The 19,633-nt window shown below is 41.0% G+C and overlaps 1 protein-coding gene across 5 annotated transcripts in view; it reads left to right on the plus strand.

The window, feature by feature from the left end:
• Positions 1-2,307: 2,307 nt before the first annotated feature.
• The window catches only part of DCLK1 (doublecortin like kinase 1), a 359,833-nt gene continuing 342,507 nt past the window's right edge, over positions 2,308-19,633 (plus strand). For 2 of the 5 annotated variants that reach the window (XM_032150479.2, XM_032150476.2), the window contains exons 1-2: positions 2,308-2,620; positions 7,597-7,991. In XM_032150479.2, coding sequence (XP_032006370.1) covers positions 7,616-7,991 — 376 coding nt within the window. In that variant the 5' untranslated portion in view covers positions 2,308-2,620; positions 7,597-7,615. Of the gene's footprint in view, positions 2,621-4,121; positions 4,154-7,596; positions 7,992-19,633 lie in introns of those variants that run through there. The other 3 variants (XM_032150482.3, XM_032150475.3, XM_032150474.2) reach the window with 3 other exon arrangements.

Genomic DNA, 19,633 nt, shown 5'->3' on the forward strand with positions numbered 1-19,633 from the left:
TTACACTTTGCACTAGAATTTGGTATTGCTTTATAAGCATATGGCCTTAGCAATTGAAAAACTGACTTGAATTTTAAAACATAGCGATTTTAAATATTGAAGTTAGGCTTGACATTTTTAAGCTACATGACTGTGGGCAAATGATGTAACCTCTCTATGTCTAAATTCCTTCTTCTGTAAGATGAGGATAATAATGCCAATGCCTACCTTGCATGGTTCTTATGAGAATGAAATAAGAAAATGTATAAAAGCCCCCAGCATGGCAAAACGCAAGCACTAAATCAATGGGAGCCACTGAGAGAGCTGGGGCCTAGTCATTTTCAACCTGTAGGATACAGAGCTGTGTCTGCTTGGGGCGGTAGTTGGGGTACAGCTTAAATAGCATTTGCTTTTGGGAGCTAGAGTGAGATCTCCAATACTTTCAGATGATCCTGGGGGAAAGGATGTATTAATTCCATTCACTTCTTTGATCAATATCTTAGTAATATAAAGGAAGTAGCATTCGTTTTTGAAAATTACTTGAATTAGGAGTTTTCTAGTTAGATTTCATTTCAATAAGGAATTATTGTTGAATATACATTAGATTTGCCAAATGCTTAAGCTACCCTGGAATAAACTTTAGTACCAGCCTGCTGTCCTGGACTAAATGATATGACCATAATGTAGGGCCAATGTATACTATTTAATGTCCTCATCTACTTAATTATCAGTTGCCCCCTGGTTTCCTTAAAGAGCTAATGATGCCCAACTATTTCTAGTGAGAGCACTTTGCTACTGAGAGAGTCAAACACCAAGGTGTTTCTCTGAACACATTATCTGCGTGTGCTAGGAAGAGGTAAGATGATGGTGAGTTACTTACAGCTCTTAAGGAATGACCCTAGTAGAATATCCATAGGGGTTCAGAGATGAAATTTATTTCTTGGCTTAGCATTTTGGAAGAAATCACTTGGCATTTTTCATTGGCAAGATAAAAAGAAGCTCTGATTTCTGTTCTCCAGAAGATGTACTTGGCTTCTTCCTTTCTCTTTATTTACCCCCATGGCTCTCATTTTGCCTCAGAATGTGAAAGAATAGGCTTACTACTTTGCATTTAGATAATTTGGTGAGTTCACTGTAATCTCATCTCTGGGCTATTAAATAGTTCAAAAATAAATATTGCATCACTTATGGAATATGTAGCATGGATCTCATTTGAGCTGTGTTTTAAAACAAATGGTAATTATTTAACATTTACATCATACTTGGAAAGTATTTCAGAATAGTACTTTTTAATAATAAGTAGTCAAACACATAACTGTGATCAATGGGGAAGAGAAAAACAAAATTTTAATGTTCCATTGAAAGGTGTAGGCTCAGGAAAAGAGAAAAATACTTATGTGTATTTGTATACTTATGTGTATTTGGGACAAACACAGGTCGTGGGTGACAGGATTGAAAGTCAGATTAACTGGATCAAAATTCAGGCTGCATACTGAGCCAGTCTAAGATTTCACCGAAATCTGGGAGCTGCTCCCACTCCCTGGACTTTTGTGCAAAGACTGGAGGAAGCTGTGAACAGCCTGGGCTAGGAGAACATTCCCGCTCTGGGAGGAGAGGCTTGCATGAGCTCATGGGGCTTTCCACCGCAGACCCAGCCTTGGCAGCCACAAAGTGTCCAGTAGTGAAACCTGGCCCTTAAGTTCTCAAGGGCCCGTTGGAACATATTTGACTCTAAGCAGAGGTCACTATTCCAAGGGTGACTCATGTCTTGGGGTTAAGTGGAGATGATGGGTGGGATCCATGAGCAGATCCAGCTCTTCCCAATGTGGGGGGCACCAGAGTGCATAGCTTGGGAGGGTTGGTCATCCAAAGAGGCACTGCGTGGATGCATCCCGGGCAAAAAGGCTGAGAAGGTGATCCACTGGCTTCCATACCCTGGGAAAGGTGTCAGACCGTGAGGTCACATCAAAAGGTATGGGTGTGGGTACCTCCTTCCCTCCCCCGACGGTGGGGGCTCATCTCTGGGCCATATCACCTCTCTGCCTTGCACACTTCCTGGCCCAGACTCAGCCCTGTCCACGTTCTCTTCCACCATCTGATCTGCCCCCATCTCCCAACGACCACTTCTGGGGACTAGGGAGGTTTAGGGGTGTAGTCAAGCCAGATGCACCGAGGTTGCTGCGGTGGGAATAGGGCGCTGGGAGGGAGGAGGACCTGGGGCGCAGCCGTAGTGGGTGCGCCCTGCCAAGAAGGGCGGGGGCGACGGAGCGCGCACGCGGAGGAGGAGGAGGAGGAGGAGGAGGGAGACGGGAGGGCGTGTGAGCGAGTGAGACAAGAAAAGGGAGCGCGCCCGCCGCCGCCGCCGCCCTCCTCTGGAGAGAGAGGCTGGAGTGAGGCTGTGCGAAGCGCCGCATTTCAATGAGGACGGGCTGAGGCACATCCCTGCACTAGTGGTCGCAACCGAGACGCCGCGCTCCAGCAGCTGCTGCCGCCCAGCCCGGCCCTGCCGCCGCCCCCGAGCCGCAGCCCCTCAGCCCCTCAGCCCCGCAGCCCCGGCCGCGCCCAGCCCGGCGAGGACAGCACCAGGAGGCGGCCCCCAGCGCGGCCACAAAGACCCCCGGCGGCGTCTCTCCGCGGACCGGTGCGTGGTTTGCCTTCCCTGGGTACTGGAGCTGCGGGGAGGGGTGCCGGGGGACTCCGCAGCGCCCGCTCCGCCCGCAGCCGCGGGGCGCCGAGGGCAGGGCGGGCGCTCAGCTTGGCCCCGCCGCCCCGCCCGCAGTTCCTCGAAAGGCGGCCGCCCTGCCCTGGCCAGCCTGGCCCGACCCGGGGCGTTGCGTGCGGGCGGCCCCGGGGCTGCTGGCACCTGCCTCTTTTGTTTGGTGCTATGGGGCTTTAAAGCTGGAGTCGGGCGAGCGGGCCCTCCCAGGTTTTTCGCGTTGTTGGTGGAGATGGAGAGCCAGGGCGGAGGAGCTGGGAGAGGTGCTTGTCATTGTCAGAACTGGCTGCGGAGCGGGAACCAAGGAAGGAGTGGCCGGGCCCGGCCTCTTATTGTGTGTATGCTTTTCCGTGTGCCCGGGCCAGTGATGTGTGCTTGTGGATGGGGTCGATTTGTGCGTGGTGGTGGCTGCAGCGTGGGTGTTGCAAGTACGTTTGCAGGGTCTCAAGTTCCTTCAGGGACAGCGAGGCTGCCTCATGTTCAAATTAGTACCTGCAGTGCTAAAAGCATGCGGAGAGGAAATGGCATTTTTCCTTCAAGTGGGAGCGCACGCACAGCCCCGCAATGCCCCACAAAAGAGGCTGCTTTTGAAAACCAGGTTTGCGTGGAGTTGCTGCTGGATTTGGCAAGGAGATGCTTGGTCGGTGAGAGAGCAGATGAAAGGTTTCATTCAAACCGGCTCCCTCTCTGCTGCACCTGTGAGTGTGTCCAGGCACGGTGCACACACGTTCAGCGACCACACTGCAGGGTGTTCCGTGAATACATTTTATGACTGTTCCTAAATATGTTGCCTTTCAGTGGGAAAGGAAAGTAGGACAGCGTTTTAAGTATGAAATGTCACATGGATGCAGGTCAGAAGGGATTTTTAAGAGAGGTCATATGGAGGAAAATTATAAAAGATATGCACACACCCTGTGATGTCTACGTCCATGGTGGTGCACGGGCCTGGAAGGTATGTGTGCCTTTTATTCCATGCCAGTCCACCTGAATCCTAATCCCACGGTTAAAATATGCCTTGGGACTTCCAGGTCCAGCATCTATTTAGATGTGGTAGCCTTTATGCCATTTTTCTTCTTGGTGTGTATGTGTGTAAATTTCTGAAACAAGAACCATGTGCTCATCTAGAGAAGGATGAACACAGATTCCTCAAAATGGTGAGAAATCCCACCGAGAACAATCAGGGATGTTGGTTTCTTGAAATGGCAGGATTTACAGGAAAAGCTCTGATGAGAGCCAGTGGCCCTTCTTACCTCCACTGTCTGTGGTCGCTGTGGCTGAGGCGCTGTTGTTACCATCCTGGTGCCACTGCACATGTGCACTCAGGCCCTTGGCCACCTATGGCCTCTGAACATTGATCTGTGTGTTCTCACAGGCTTCCTGTGCAGAAAGTGTGAATCTGTGGAAGGCCAGTGGATCTTCAGAAGCTCATGCATGGTTCAAATGTATGACTAAGCCAAGGTGAGGGAAAGAACACCTATTTTGTTGCCACGAATAATTACCAGCACACTAGGGTGCCGAATGTGCTGCATTCAGAGGTAGCTGTAGCCTTGAAAATGACTTCACTCTGAGTATGGTTTCTTTTGTCGGCACCATTGCGCACTTTTGGACAGATTCAGGGAAGGGAAGTAAAAGGTGTAGTCCTGCCCTGGATGAACCTGTGATCCAGTTTGAGGAAATATGCAAATAAAATGAAACAAAGTAGACCTTTTTTCTATTTTAAATTGTTCTTTTCTTCTTTTTTCATCTGGTGTGGGAATTCTTGGTCCTAAAAGCCCGTTCCCCCAGGAAATTCAAACTATTGCCAAATTATTTGGCCTTTGCCAATTGTCAGTCACTGAGAATTCAATGTGCACTCTTTCTGGTAACAGAACTGTGCCATCCTTCCCTATGGCCCTGCTTGTTTTCTTTTAGTTTATATCAATTTGGAAGGAAATCCGCAAACTCCTAGTGTTGGGAGAATGATCACTGCCTTTAAGAATAAAATACAAACTTAAAAGTGAGTTTGGCCTTTATAATTTACAAAATGTTGAAGGGCTTAGTGAGTTGATGTGAGTACTGGGAGTGTCTTCCACTCTACCCCCAAGACACACTCCCTTTTAGAAGACAAGAGCGCTCACTTTAAAACCATATAAATTAGAAAGTAAGAGCAGTTACCAGTATCATGGGCAAAAGTTGGTTCTGTTTAACAACTAATGCCTACAGGATTGGATATCAAGTGATCATTGTTTTAAAGTTATCTAACATCAAAATCAATGAAACCAGTTCAGAGCTGCCTATATATAGTACAACTGTTTTTGAAAAATGCAAATTCTGACTACTATGAGTTACTAAGAGACATGAAATAGTTTTCATATTTGGAGGGAAAAAAGTACACTGAACTCATTAACACTCCAGGTTTAAATCACACTTCATTTCTCCCTCCCCAGACCTTCAGTGGGGTCAGCAATAGACCCATAAGCAGGTAGATAGAATCATGAACATCAGAGGCCTGCTGACCACTGCTTCCTCTGTGTGCAGACGAGGTCTGCATCAGTTATGTGGCCTGTCCAAGGTCACTGAGCTAGTTAGGAGTGAGGGCTTACAAAATCCTTCTTCTCAATGCTGAAGAGGAACCGGTTTCAAAGGAGCAAGGGATGGAAAACGCCAGCTTTGGAGTTACAGTAAATCTGGGTTCAAATCTCAACCCCTCAGTTATAATTTTGGGACCCTGGATAAATTCCATACTCACCTGAGTATTAATAATATTACCTACCTTTTTGGATTAACATGAGGTTTAGAAGAGAATTTTTGGCGTATTATACAACTGGTTGATGAGTAATAGTGTCAGGTACCTCCTAGACCTTCAATAAATATTGCTTTCTTCCACTTCATTTCTGGAGTACCAAATCTCTAGCCATGGTTTCAGGTGTGAAATTTTAGCCACTCTGAATGGATCAGAGGTCAGTTTACTGAGGGTCAAAGAAAGGTTGGGGAGACAGTGGTACATTGGTGAGTGTTCGTTGACCTTCAGAAAGGTGATGTCCATCTATATGGTGGGACTTGGGAAGTGCTTGTAAGGTTCTTGCTCCAAATTTTACATTTTCCTGATATTCTATTTCAACATGCCTGAAATTTTGTCATGAAAATGTCTTTCCTTTGAATGCTTTGGTCTTTCCCCTTTTTAGATTGTCTTGTTAAAATACAGATGCCCCTGCAGGATTCCACAAACCTTTATCAACCAACCCCTCGGCAAGGATGAACTGGTCCCCCAGGCAGCTTGCTGTGGGGACCAGAGGGTGCAGATGTACCTTTCAAAAGGTCATGAGATGGAGATCAGGAAGAAAGCAGGGGCCTGTCTTGCCAGAAAGGAAAGATTCTATTCCTACTAGCTCTTTATGTGTCAGGGCCAGGAACACAAAAACAGATTTTATTAATAAAAAAATTAGTACTTATCACATGTCAGACACTATGCTAAGAACTTCATGTGCATGAACTTATTTAATAGTTAATACTGACTACGAGGTAGGTATTGTTCTCATTCCCATTTTGTGGTTGAGGAAATCAAGGCTTAAAGATGCTAAGCAAGTAGATTTTTCAAGCTTACACAGCTAGCATGGGGTCAAGTGTAAATCGACATCTTTAAGCCTCAATTTCTTCAATCACAAAGATAGAGAGCCTTAATGAAAGGAAGAACCAAGAAATGTACTTCCAAACAACATTTTTTTCCTTTCTTGTTGTTCCTCTTCCTTCTCCTCCTCTTCCTTTTTCTTCTTTTTTTAAACTCAACTTTTCTGAAGTACTAAATGTAAGTAAATGAAGTATAGTGAATTTGCTTTTGAAAATATGGAATATGTGAATATGTTGGAAAATTTTCTTTAACTTGGTCCAACCTACAGATTGATTTAATTTGCTCTCCATCTGGCCATGGGGCACACAAACACTGTGTAAAACTTTCACAATCTGACTGTTATGCTGCCTGCCCTCTCTTTCTGTCCCAGCCCTCCATAGGTACTTATCTTTCACTGTATAATGATATGAGAGCTTATTTTCTTCCTGCTACCAGGATTAGCCCTCTGCCCTGCAAGGAGCAGTGGGCTTTGGAGTCAGGGAAACCTGGAACAGAGTTGCTAGTACATGCATTTCTCAACTGTATTACTCGGAGCAATTTAGGGGAAATTTTTCTGTGCCTCAGTTTCTTCATTTGTAAAGAAGGACAATACTTTGGAAAGTTGTTGTGTCTACTGGGAATAATATCTGTTTGAAGCCTGATGCACAACGGGCAACCTAGGAGCTGCTTCTAACAAATTTGTGGTTGATTAATAAGCTGTTTCCACTGGGATCAGCCCCTTCTGTTGAGAGCGTGCAGAGGAGCCTGTGTTTATTTTGTGGGAATTCACATCCCTTTCTCTTTCTGTCCCACTTGATAACTCACATTAAATGTGTCATCAGTTAAAGCAATATTTCCACCCAGCTGTTCTGAAGCAGACCCTTTGAAATCATGATCTCAAAATGACATCATCCCAAAACTTTGGGAGGCCAAAGGGGTTGGGGGGCGGGAGAGGATCACTTGAGGCCAGGGATTCAAGACCAGCCAGGACAATATAACAAGACCCTCATCACTACTACTAAAAACAAGCAAACAAACAAAAAAAAAATGAAGGAAATTAACCAGGTGTGGTGCAGGCACCTGTAACCTGTAGTAGTCCCGACTACTCTGGGAGACTGATGCAGGAGGATCACTTGAGCCCAGGAGTGCGAGGCTTCAGTGAGTACTTCAGTGAGTGCCATCTCACTGCAGCCCGGGTGACAGAGCCGGACCCTGTCCCTAATTTAAAAAAAAAAACAAAAAACAACATATATATATATATATATTTTAAACCTACATCAATATGTGTGTCTGCTTTTGTTTCTGGGGCTCATAGGTCCTACTTGAAGTCCATCATGTCCTTCGGCAGAGACATGGAGCTGGAGCACTTCGACGAGCGGGATAAGGCGCAGAGATACAGCCGAGGGTCGCGGGTGAACGGCCTGCCGAGCCCAACGCACAGCGCCCACTGCAGCTTCTACCGCACCCGCACGCTGCAGACGCTCAGCTCCGAGAAGAAGGCCAAGAAAGTTCGTTTCTATCGAAACGGAGATCGATACTTCAAAGGGATTGTGTATGCCATCTCCCCAGACCGGTTCCGATCTTTTGAGGCCCTGCTGGCTGATTTGACCCGAACTCTGTCGGATAACGTGAATTTGCCCCAGGGAGTGAGAACAATCTACACCATTGATGGGCTCAAGAAGATTTCCAGCCTGGACCAACTGGTGGAAGGTGAGCGCTGTGAGATAACCCCCACGAGACCCTACGGGTTCCAGGCTCAGATTTCCAGTGTTGTAGCCGATTCGCATTTGCCCTCTGACAGTTGGCATTCAGCCTTATGGCTGTGATCCTTATAGTTTCACACATATGAATGTGCTATTGTGTAGTGCAAAAAGGAAAAAAAAATAATGGTACTGTCAGGTAGCTTATAATGATGGGCCAAGGGAAAAAGTGCCTAATTCTACAGCATTCCCTATTTTCTTTCTCATACCCATGCTGCATTAATTTTAAAAGTCCATTTATCTCTTCAATCTCATAGTTTATATTCGTTTCTAAATGCAAATTAAACTTTTGCTATCACGATATCTCAAAGTACTTGAATTGAAAATGACAAATGGATCATGAAATTTTAGAGTTGAAAGGAACCTTAGATAGTTATCAAACCCATTAATTTTATCTTTGGAGTCTAAGGACCAGAAAATTCAAATGACATGTCGGTGGTTACATGGTAAGATAGTGATGACCCTGGACCAAAACTTAGGTTTTCTGACAACTCGTTCCACTGCGATGCTTCCTTTTGAGTTTAAAGGATTATTGTCTTTCTCTGATATTTGAGGATATGCAGGGACTAATCTGTTCAGTTAAAATTTTTAAGTCCAATTTAGGTTAATAGTAATTATCTGTTTTAGACATTTAATGTGGAAATCGGACTGTTTGCATCCACGGATGCAGCCTGGTATCTTATGCAAGCAGAGAAGGTCACCGACTCTGGGCTACACTTGCCTCAGGACTGACCCTATTTGAACAGGGCATAAAGCCTGTCATTGCCTTAGAAATCATTGCCAATTAAAATGAGTTGGAGAAAAAAGACTGGGATTAAATGTATATCAAGGTGCAAAAAAGGCTAGCAGATCCTCTTTGGAGAGTTGGTTTTTCTGAGATTGAGATCACAAGGCCCTGATGATGAAGAAATAGATGGCACAAAGAACCTGGGAAAGGGAGGTCGGATGGAGCATTGGAAGAGCTTGATTTCGCCTTGAGTTCATTTTTACTCCAGAACTATTTGCTCAGGCTGTGTAACTCAACTGGGTCCAGGAGGGATGCCATATGATTCCTCCCTCTCTTGTGCAGGTAGCAGGAAGCACCTGTTGCAGCCCCGTTGGAGTTGGGGGCTGCTCTCCCCTGACCGCACACTGACAGAGCCCTCTTGTCCTGCTTTGTAACCAGTGTTTGTATGTGATTCAAGGCTGGGGGCTTCTCCCTTTTTGCTTGCCTTCATCCCTTGGCAGGAATGCCAGCCTGATCACAGTGTGACTGGCCTTGAGAGCGTGCAGAGGAGCCTGTGTTTATTTTGTGGGAATTCACATCCCTTTTCGGTGACTTGACAAGCTGCCAACATGCCTGTGGACTTGGCCTTTTTCCTTCTATTCAGAGGGTGGAACTTCCAGTAAATTAAAGGAGAAGAATGAACATGAAATTTTACTGTTTCAGCTTTAATTTCTGTGCCCTGCCCTTTGCATGACCTTGGGAAATCCAAGGTTAAATGAAACATTTGGTGGTATAGTCTAGGGGATCTGGATAAAAGTCACACGCAAAGTCAAGTGCATGACCAGTCAACAAGCCATCCCTCTGAGGGCTGGTAGTACTGTAGGGAAAAATATGGCAAGATCTCAAAGCACATTCTAAGACAGCCATGGGTTGACACCTCACTCTGTTCCAGAGTCACTTGTGTAGCATCTATGGGGGTTGGGGTACTTCAATCAGTTTCCACCCGGAAATGATCTTTACTTAGAAGTGGCTGAAGATACTCCAATGACTCCCATCCACCAAGGAGAGGGTCTGGGAGGTGGTAGGTGACAGTACTCCCTTCACATCTAGGGACCAGCAAAATTATGGCATGCTTGTCACCATCTTCTTTGTCTTTGTCTTTTACTGCAAAATAATGCTTTCTCTGAGGGACTGATGTCTTGACTGAAGGTAATAATGATAGCTCTCAGTTATTGAGCATGTGCCAGGCACTGGCCAAATCCTTGCATATATGAATACGTTTAATTCTCACAATGATCCTAGGAGGTAGGAACTGTTATACTAAGGTGAGAAAAGGAAGGTACAGTGTGGTTAAATGATCTGCTCAAACTCACAAAGAAAGAAATGGTAGAGTTAGGATTTGAACCCAGGAGGGCTATTGCCAAAGCTTGAGCTCATAACTACCTCTAAGATGCTGCGTGCTATGAATTCAACTACTGTATCGAGTTTTTCCCCTCAATCAATATGAAGTAACTGCCGACTGAATATTCTGATGTTTAAAAATGACTTTTTTGGAAAAAAAAACATTATCTGATTGAATGAATGGTAACTTTGGTACAGTGTGTGAGTTCACCATGTTGGCTGCATTTATTTTTTGAATTTTCATTTAAACAGATTTTTTTCTAATTCATAATGCTGACAATTAGCATGCAGCTGCACTTAGTGTTTAAATAGCTGGAAATTCATTTAGATTTGCCTCTTTGTCAATTACATTTTTTGCTTAGTCTGTTAAAATGCAAACCGTTGCTTCATATTCATCATTAGGCTCATATCTCTCACTTTACATACTAATTTTATGTAAACGTCAATGCATGTTATTAGCTTTTCATTTCCCCTTCCAATATGATGATATTTGAGTTTAAAATTAAATCCCTTTAGTGGGTGCAGTGACAAGTGTATTGGACTTATAGTTATTTTCTTGCTCTTTCTCACTTGCTCTCAGACTAAAAATTCTGAATTACAATGATATTTGTGAATTTCTTTGTCTGTAACAGTCTTGTGGTCATTGTCACTGTTTTGTTTTTATCTATGGATTATTATGCCTAAGTATGGTTTAAGCATGTTGGTAGAGCTAGCTGTATGTATTTAGCTGAGCCAAAATTATATAGTCAGTGTGAATGTGTGTGTCTGTGATTGTATGTGTGTCACCTATGCACATATGTATGTATATACACACATATTCACACACATACACTTAAGAGCATTCCAAAGGTGACACTCTTGTTTGCTTTCAAAATGGCCTTAATATGTTTTTTTTTTTTAAATCATGATGCTTAATAAGGAAAGTTGAATTGCAGGCCTATTTCTGGAAGTGATTCATCTTGAGACTTGGCCTCATTTCCCCCAATTTTGCACCATCTATATTCTACTGTAGGTATGTAAATGTTGTGACGATAAATGAAGGTGTCACATTTAAAGCCTTTGAACTCTTAGGAGAAAGACGTAATATAAACCTGGAGCATTGATGGATTGACTGATTTGTCTTTTTTTTTAACATCTTATGAAAATGTACATGTGAGAGGGCCGGAGCATTTTCTTTAAACATTAAGATAAAAACTCTGTAGATATGTAATCTTCTGGATACAAATAAGTGAATTTGTTCATCAGATCTACACTATTAGAGATGAGTCCCTCTTCTTCTTCGGTTCTCATGTATGCCTTGGCTTTTCACTAACCCTATATGGACATTGCCTGACTCTGGAGCTGTAGTTTGCATAAGGGCTTTTTCCAAGTTTCTATCATAATTCCCCTCTCAGGATTAAACCCCTGCTTCATCCCACAGTTAGAGAATCTCTTTCCTACCACAGCCTCTGGGTTACCCATCTTTTCCTATTCCCTAATAGAGCATCCTCTACTTTATTTCCCTATTTCACTGGCTTTCTCTATGCCTCTCCTTGCTATATTGAATTTTTTTAAATTAATTTTTGAATAGCTATAAAATTTGCTCTTCCTAAAATTCCTCAGAGGGGACCACTTTACTAGTTTCTTTTTCTTTTCTTTAAAAACAAAAGCAAAAACAAAAAACAGGGTTTTGCCATGTTTCCCAGGCTGGTCTCAAACTCCTGGGCTCAAGCCATCCACCCACGTCAGCCTCCCAAAATGCTGGGATTTCAGGCGTGAGGCATTGCGCCCAGCCTACTAGTTTCTTGAGTATCCTCTCAGAGATACCAGTGCATGTGAAGGACACATATACAGCAATGCCCCCTTATCCTGGAAGGAAATACGTTCTATGACCCCCAGTGGTTTCCTGAAACTGCAAATAGTACTGAACCCTGTATATACTGTGCTTTTTTCCTAGGAATACATACCTATGATAAAGGTATGTATATGATGCTAGGTATATGATAAAGTTTAATTTATAAATTAGGCATGGCAAGAAATTAACAACAATAACAAATAAAATGGAACAATTATAACAATATACTGTAATAAAAGTTATGTGAATGTGGTGTCTCTCTCAAAACATCCTTTTGTACTGTACTTGCCCATCTTGTGATAGAGATGGAAGAAGCAAGATGGCGTGAGAGTTCATCACACTACTCAGAACTGCATGCAGTTTAAAACTCATTAATTGTCTCTTTCTGGATTTTTTCATGTAATATTTTTGGACCTCGGTTGACTGCAGGTAACTGAAACCATGGATAAAGTGGGGCAGTACTGTAATTTGCCCAGAAGGTAACTTTTTATGCCCACAGTTCTGCACCTTGCTTTGTGTACTTAACAATATATCCTGAAGACCTTTCCATATCGGTACATCCAAAACTACTTACTGTTTCTTTTACTGACTTCATAGTACTCCTTTATACAAAGGTACCATCATTTATTTAACCAGTCTTTTATCAATGTGCTTTTAGGTTGTGTCCAATTCTTTGTTTTTACAGACAGCTTTGTGATGACTATCCTTGGATAGATGTTTTCCACTCGTGTAGGAGAATATCTTTAGGATAAATTCCTAGAAGTAATATTGTTGGGTAGAGAGGTACAAGCATTAAAGTTTTAAGCACTGTTTGCAAAATTCCGCTTCATAAAAGTGGATTCAGTTTACACTCCAACCACTTATGTATGAGAGTGGCTGTTTCTCTACCCTCAACAAGGTGTTTTGAAATCAGATGTTTCCCATTAACTAACCCATTAAGAAAAGAAAACTATATGTCTTCTCATAGTTTTAATTTTCATCTTTTCATATGGTTAAAAGGCATTTGTATTTCATTTTCTGTGCGCTGTCTCTCCATCACTTACGATCATTTTCCTATCAGGTTAGGGTCTTTTTTATTAACTTGTAGAATTTTTGTTTTAAATATATTAACTTTTTGTAATAATGATTGAGAGGGCAGTCATGTGTCATTTAATAATGTGGATATGTTCTGAGAAATGTGTCGTTAGGCAATTTTGCCATTGTGGGAACAACATAGAGTGTACTTACACAAACACAGATGCTGTAGCCTCCTCCACACCTAGGCTATATGGTGTAGCCTATTGTTCCTAGGCTGCAAACCTGTACAGCTTGTTACTGTACTAAATACTATAGACAATTATAACACAATGGTATTTGTGTATCTAAACATATCTAGACATAGAAAAGGCACAATAAAAATATAGTGTTTTAATCTTATGGGACCATTGTCATATATGTAATCTGTCATTGAACAAAATGTTGTGGCACATGACTCTATTTTTTCCAGATTTCTCTTTAGTGACTTCATTTATTGTGTTTCCATGTAGATGTACAAAACAGTTACATAATCAAATGTATAATTCTTTATTTATAGCTTGCTTTTCATGCCTCTTGGGTCCTTTGTACACTGAGATCATAAAGCCATTTTCCCTCATTTTCTTGTGGTATTTTTATGTTTTCACTTAAAAAATATTTTAATGGAAGTCATATTGTTATAATATGTGAGACAGGGATTCAGTTCAACCTTTTTTTTTTCCCAGGCTATTTGCTTCATTTCTTTAACATTATATTTTCAGATTAATTTGGACTTATACAAGTATCACAGTGATAGGAAGTTCCTGTTTACCCTTCACCCATCTTCCTGTAATGGAACAGCACACACAATCATGGTGCAATGAACAAAACTAAGAAGTTAACTTCGGTACAATACAGTAGTTGAACTACAGGCTTCATTTGGCTTTCCTTCGTTTCTCCACTGATGTCCTTTTTTCATTCCAGAATCACACATTGCATTTAGTTGCTGTGTCTGCTTCTTCTCCTTGAAGCTATGACGGTTCTTCAGTCTTTTCTTATCTTTAATGACCTTGACAGTTTGAAGAATACCAGTCAGTTATCTTGTGGAATTTCCCACACTTTGGGTTTGTCTGATAATTAGATTGATGTTATGCACAGAAGTCATGTTTTGTCTTCAGTACATCATTTCAGGGGGTACATGATGTTGATATGTCTTGTTGGTTACCTGTGATCATTTGGTGAAGGCAGTGTCTGTCAGGTATATTCACTCTAAAGTTATAATTTTCCCCTTTGTAACTAGTATTTCGGGAAGAAACTTTGATGTTATGTAAATATCTTGTTTCTCCTTAAGCTTTTGCCTATGAATTTTGGCATTTATTGGTGGATCTTGCCTATAGCAGTTATTAGTATAGTGTTCTAATGGTGATTTTCTTTTCCCTCTTTACTTGCTGAATTTCTAAACATTACTGTCCTCCATTTTCCTGTCTTTGGATCGTCCACTGTGATCTCATCAACTGACATTATTTTAACCACTCTTTTAAGGCCTATTACGCCTAAATCAGATCTTTCTTCTGCACTCCAACTACCTGGATATATAGAACTCTTTCTCTTCCTTAGTTCTTTCAAGCTCAACATGTATAATTGTGGACTCATTCTTTTCCATTTCCCAGAATTCATTCTTTCTCTCATGTTCCAGCTCTTATTAAATAGTATTACCACCTGCTAGGGTCCTAATGTTTAGGACCCCCTCAAAATTCACATGTAAAGGTATTAAGGGGTAGGGCTTTTGGTAGGTGATTAGTTCATGAGGCTGGAGCTTTTATGAATGGGATTCATTGTTTTATAAAAGAGGCCTCCAAAAATTGCCTTCCCCCTTCAACCCTGTGAAGATACAATGAAAAGACACCATCTGTGAGGAAGTGGGGCCTTCACCAAACACTAAATCTTCTGGTGTCTTGATCTTGGACTTCCCAGCCTCCAGAACAGTGAGAAATAAATGTGTATTGTTTATAAGCCTCCAGTTGATGGTCTTTTGTTATAGCAGCCACAGGACTAAGACACCACATAACTTAACATCACCCTTAACTTCTCTCTCTCTTAATCCCTCAAATCCAAGCTATCATCAAATTTTGTCGATTCTGCTTAAGACATTTCTCCAACTTGTTCTCTCTTCTCCATCCCTATTTCTGCTTGCTGGAAATCTCCAACTGATTGTCTTCTAGAAACTTCAAATTTAATATGTGCACAGTCAACTTAATTTCCTTCTTTACTGCCTAATCCAAACCTGTTCCCCTTCTAATTGTACCTATTGTGGTGTATGGGAAGTAGGCCCAAAGAGAATTTTCAGTGTCATCACTTCAGTGTCTTTGTTGCCTTATATTCCCTCGGAACCCATATGCAGTCAATTGCCAATTCTGGCTGGTTGTATCTGCTAAATATTCCTCATAGCATCCACTCCTCTGTCCCTAGTGTAGATACGTAACATTCAGTTCACCTCCTCTCCTGGTCGGCTGTAATGACTTTCTAGGTGATATCTTGACTTCTCTCTCCCCATGTTCACTTCAGCCCCTCATTCACACTGCAGCCAGTGTAACCTGTCTATCACCCAGGGCTGATCATGTGTAAAACTCTGACCTTGTTGCCTGATGTGGTTTTATCTAACTCGTCTGTCTATGGAATCATTTTTATTTCATTTTTTTGAGAAAATGTTTTAATGTATCACAGAATATCCCTTTCTGTACTGTGCAACAGAGCATATTATTATTTTATTTTTATTTGGAATGTTCTCCCCTCTCTTTTTTGTCAATGGCAATCTTACCCTTGCTTCCAAGGCCAGTGTGAATTCCATTTCCCTTTCATAGATAGCCCAGTGGGAAGTGGGAAGTGACTTCTTTCTCCTCTGAATTAGGATGGCCTAGACCACTTACTTAGCAATTATCACTTACTGCCTTGTGGTGGAATCCTTTCATAGACACATCTTGCTTCCTAACCTATTTGAAGGCAGGCTCCTGACTTAGGTTTCTTTCCCTTCCCAGAGTGGCTAAGTTAGGTCTTGCACCTATGACTCAGGATTTAGGAGGTTGTTTTTAATTTTTAGGTTTCATTGTTAATGTTGTACGTACTTGTCACAGTTTTGTTATTTGTTGTTCTGTTATTAGGCAAAATTTTTTAGCAATGAGATTATGGGTATAAACATTTTCGTGGCTCCAAGTAGTTTTCCACGTTGCTTTTTAAAATGATTGTTACCAATTTAATGTCTGTAATGGTGTTTTCTATTTATGCTTTATTTTGTGTTTATCCTTTGTCATATATTTTAGCACCTTGTATTATTTTGTTGCTGCAACCTCAATACCACTTTATTTTCATTATTCTTTTGTTGCAATTATAATAGGTACAAGAGTACATCTTAAATCTGCTTTAACTTGCATTTCTTGGCTTACTATTTAAGCACCTTCCGTGTGTTTTCCATATATTCTTTGTTTTGTTTTTATCCTTTGCCATCTATTTCTGTACCTTGTATTTTTGTAAATTATAATAAGCCATGCTTATTATAATAAGAAATAAGAAAAAAGAGTCTCTACTTTTCAATTTCAAAAAGTTTCGATCTCTCATTATTTTCTCCTTAATGTTGTTTTTCTGTTGCTTTGGATTTGAGAAGGTGACAAGGTGACATGTCCACAGGTCTGACATACATATTCAAATTCATTTTCTATAAGCTTACTTTTATGTTCTATTGTGTTATGGACGACTTCTGCGAAAGAATGACCCATAAGCACCTTTGGGAAATCTTTTTTCTTGCCTTTAGTAGCTCGATGAAAATCATCCTAAGCCAGTGACTTCCAGGTAGATTATGAAATGTTGCTGTGCGTATCTGAGTTGCCTCATAAAATGTAATGCCCAGAAGGCACTTTATGATATTCTATTCTGTAAACAATATTTCATGTAATTTAATTCAGTTCAGTTGCAGAGGTTTCAATACATATTTGAGTTTTTCCTAGATTTTGCCATAACTCACAATAATGAAATTTAATTGCCAGAGTTTTTAATCAGAAAGTTTGTCCTCTGGAAAAATGAAATATATTACGGATATCCTTCACTTAAGGATACTTTTGACTATGCCACATATTGATCTTAAAGGAAGACTAGAGGAGGTAACAACCAGCTCAAGTAACATGAAGGATGGAGATGAGGTCATTTTCAGACTGAAGTTAAGTAATATCAGAACTGGAATTTACTCTTAGCCAATGAAAACACTCCCGCAATAAGAGGCAAATTTGTAGAATCCCCCAATATAGAGTCTCGTGGAGGAATACTCTTATAGCTGACACACTGCAGGTCCAGTCACCCAGGGAACTGGTACCACATTATCAGTTTTCAGTAGTGCCTAGGGAATTCATTTTAAATGGAAATATTCTAATTTCATAATGGAAGCGAATGGCAAAGTAGAATTAACTTCGCAGATTTTTAAAATAATGAATTTTATTAGAGGAAATGTATTGTTATGCCTTGAAGAATAACGGCAAGTATGATCATTTAAAAATACAGGCCAGTCGCGGTGGCTCAAGCTTGTAATCCCAGCACTTTGGGAGGCTAAGGTGGGCAGATCACTTGAGGCCAGGAGTTGGAGGCCAGGAGGGCCAACATGATGCAATCCTGTCTCTACTAAAAATATAAAAATTCACTGGGTGTGGTGGTGCATGCCTGTAATCCCAGCTACTCAGGAGGCTGAGGCGGGAGAATTGCTTGGACTCAGGAGGCAGAGGTTGCAGTGAGCTGAGATCACACCACTGCACTCCAGCCTGGGTGACAGAGTGAGACTCTGGCTCAAAAACATAAAAAATGAAACATAAAAATAAAAATACATAGGTGATTTTTTAAACAGGGACTCTTCAGTATCTTAAAAATAATCTAAGATGCTTACTTAGATATTATCTCATCCTCCAACTTCCTGAAAATACTAAAATCTTTCAGGAAAGAAATTACCATATTCTGACATTTTAGTATTAGTTGGATCCAAACATAATTTCATGCTTATTTACTTACTTTTTTAAAAAACTGTCATTTTCTTTATCTCTCTCTCTACTTAAAAACAAAGATTAGTTTTTGGCCTTCATAAATGCCACAACAAAATTCAGCCAGATGCTGCTTCAGCATCTTGCTGTTTGTTGGAGTGTCTTAGACACCCAGAGTATTACATTTCAAGTGAAGAATCAGACTTATCATAGAATCTTTAGGGCTTGAACAAACTGAAAAAACAAACAAACAAAAAAAACTGGTTGTATGATAACCAACCATAAAATCATGATGTTTTTAATTTCTAGTACCACCTCTAAGAGCTTTGCAATCATGCCATCCTTGTTCAAGTTCACCTATAGAAAGTAATGAAAAGCTTCCAAAGCAAATTTTGGGCTGTTTTGCTAAAAAATACCTTGTGTAATTTTCTTTGTTTGTTTTAGATAAATTCACTTTTATTTCATTGTTGCAGTAGAAGTTATACCAAAAGACTTCGGGGTGTGGGGTGGCTTAGTGTATGTAAGAGGAAGTATACTACAGTAATTGTAAGCTTACTTTATCTTGTTATTTTCTTTGTTTGTTTGTTTGTTTTTTAAATAAAGAGAGATGGGATCTCGCTTTGTTGCCCAGGCTGGAGTGCAGTAGCACAATCATGGCTCACTGCAGCCTCATCCACCCAGGCTCAAGTGATTCTCCCACCTCAGCCCCCCAAGTAGCTGGGACTACATGTGTGAGCCACCATGCTTGGCCCTGTCTTGTTATTTTTGAATGGCACTTAACACACATACCTCATGTCAATACTTGAATGCACTCTAAAAATGATTATTTAAACAAGATTATAACTTATCTCTTAACTCTCAGTCACACTAAGGAAGAGATTGAACACTGGATATCTAGAGCTATTTGACCAAATCAAAACTATGTATTCTTCCCATTCAGAATAATCACATTTGTTAACTTATAATAATCGATGATAATTAGCCCATGAATTGAAAAGCTGTTTTTTACAAAATCAGAAAATACAACCAGCTTTAATTTAACTGCCTTAAGGCGGGAACCACATCTCTTGTGGCAGAGAGAAGTTCAGTATTATGGTTACGGTAAAAATAGTTAATACATAGATTTAAAAAGATTTAATGGAAATTTCTTTTCATGATAAAATGGAAATGTATTCGTATATCAATGGAAATTTATTAGCATAAGGAAATCCATCTGGGCCTTTCCTGAATTCCTGAATAGTGTCAGTCACAGACTCTAAATGACTGTGGTGTGTGATCTTGGATTTGGTGGCAGCTCCTTCTCCTTCCTTTAGCTGTTGCTTTCCTGTTAGCATAGTATCATCTGTTACTGGAGTCTCACATCCTTCTCTAAGATTCTCATTCCAGCCTTTAAATCTGATTATCCAGCAGAGGAGCCTCACATTTACAGCTCAGATGAAACACATATTTCTTCTGATCATTGTTGCTTGAACCAAACCAGCAATGCCTCCTCAGTGTCACTGGAGAACTTTCTTATGCTTTTAAATATTTTCAGGGTGCTCTATCTAAGAAGATATTTTTTAAAAAGTGTTTATTTTCTCTTTTAACAAACTCATTCCATGTTGCTATGTTCTTTAAAACTGCTCCCTCTTCTAATTTAATATATT

Source organism: Hylobates moloch, unplaced genomic scaffold (assembly GCF_009828535.3).
Source record: "Hylobates moloch isolate HMO894 unplaced genomic scaffold, HMol_V3 SCAFFOLD_4, whole genome shotgun sequence".
NCBI classification, from domain to species: domain Eukaryota; kingdom Metazoa; phylum Chordata; class Mammalia; order Primates; family Hylobatidae; genus Hylobates; species Hylobates moloch.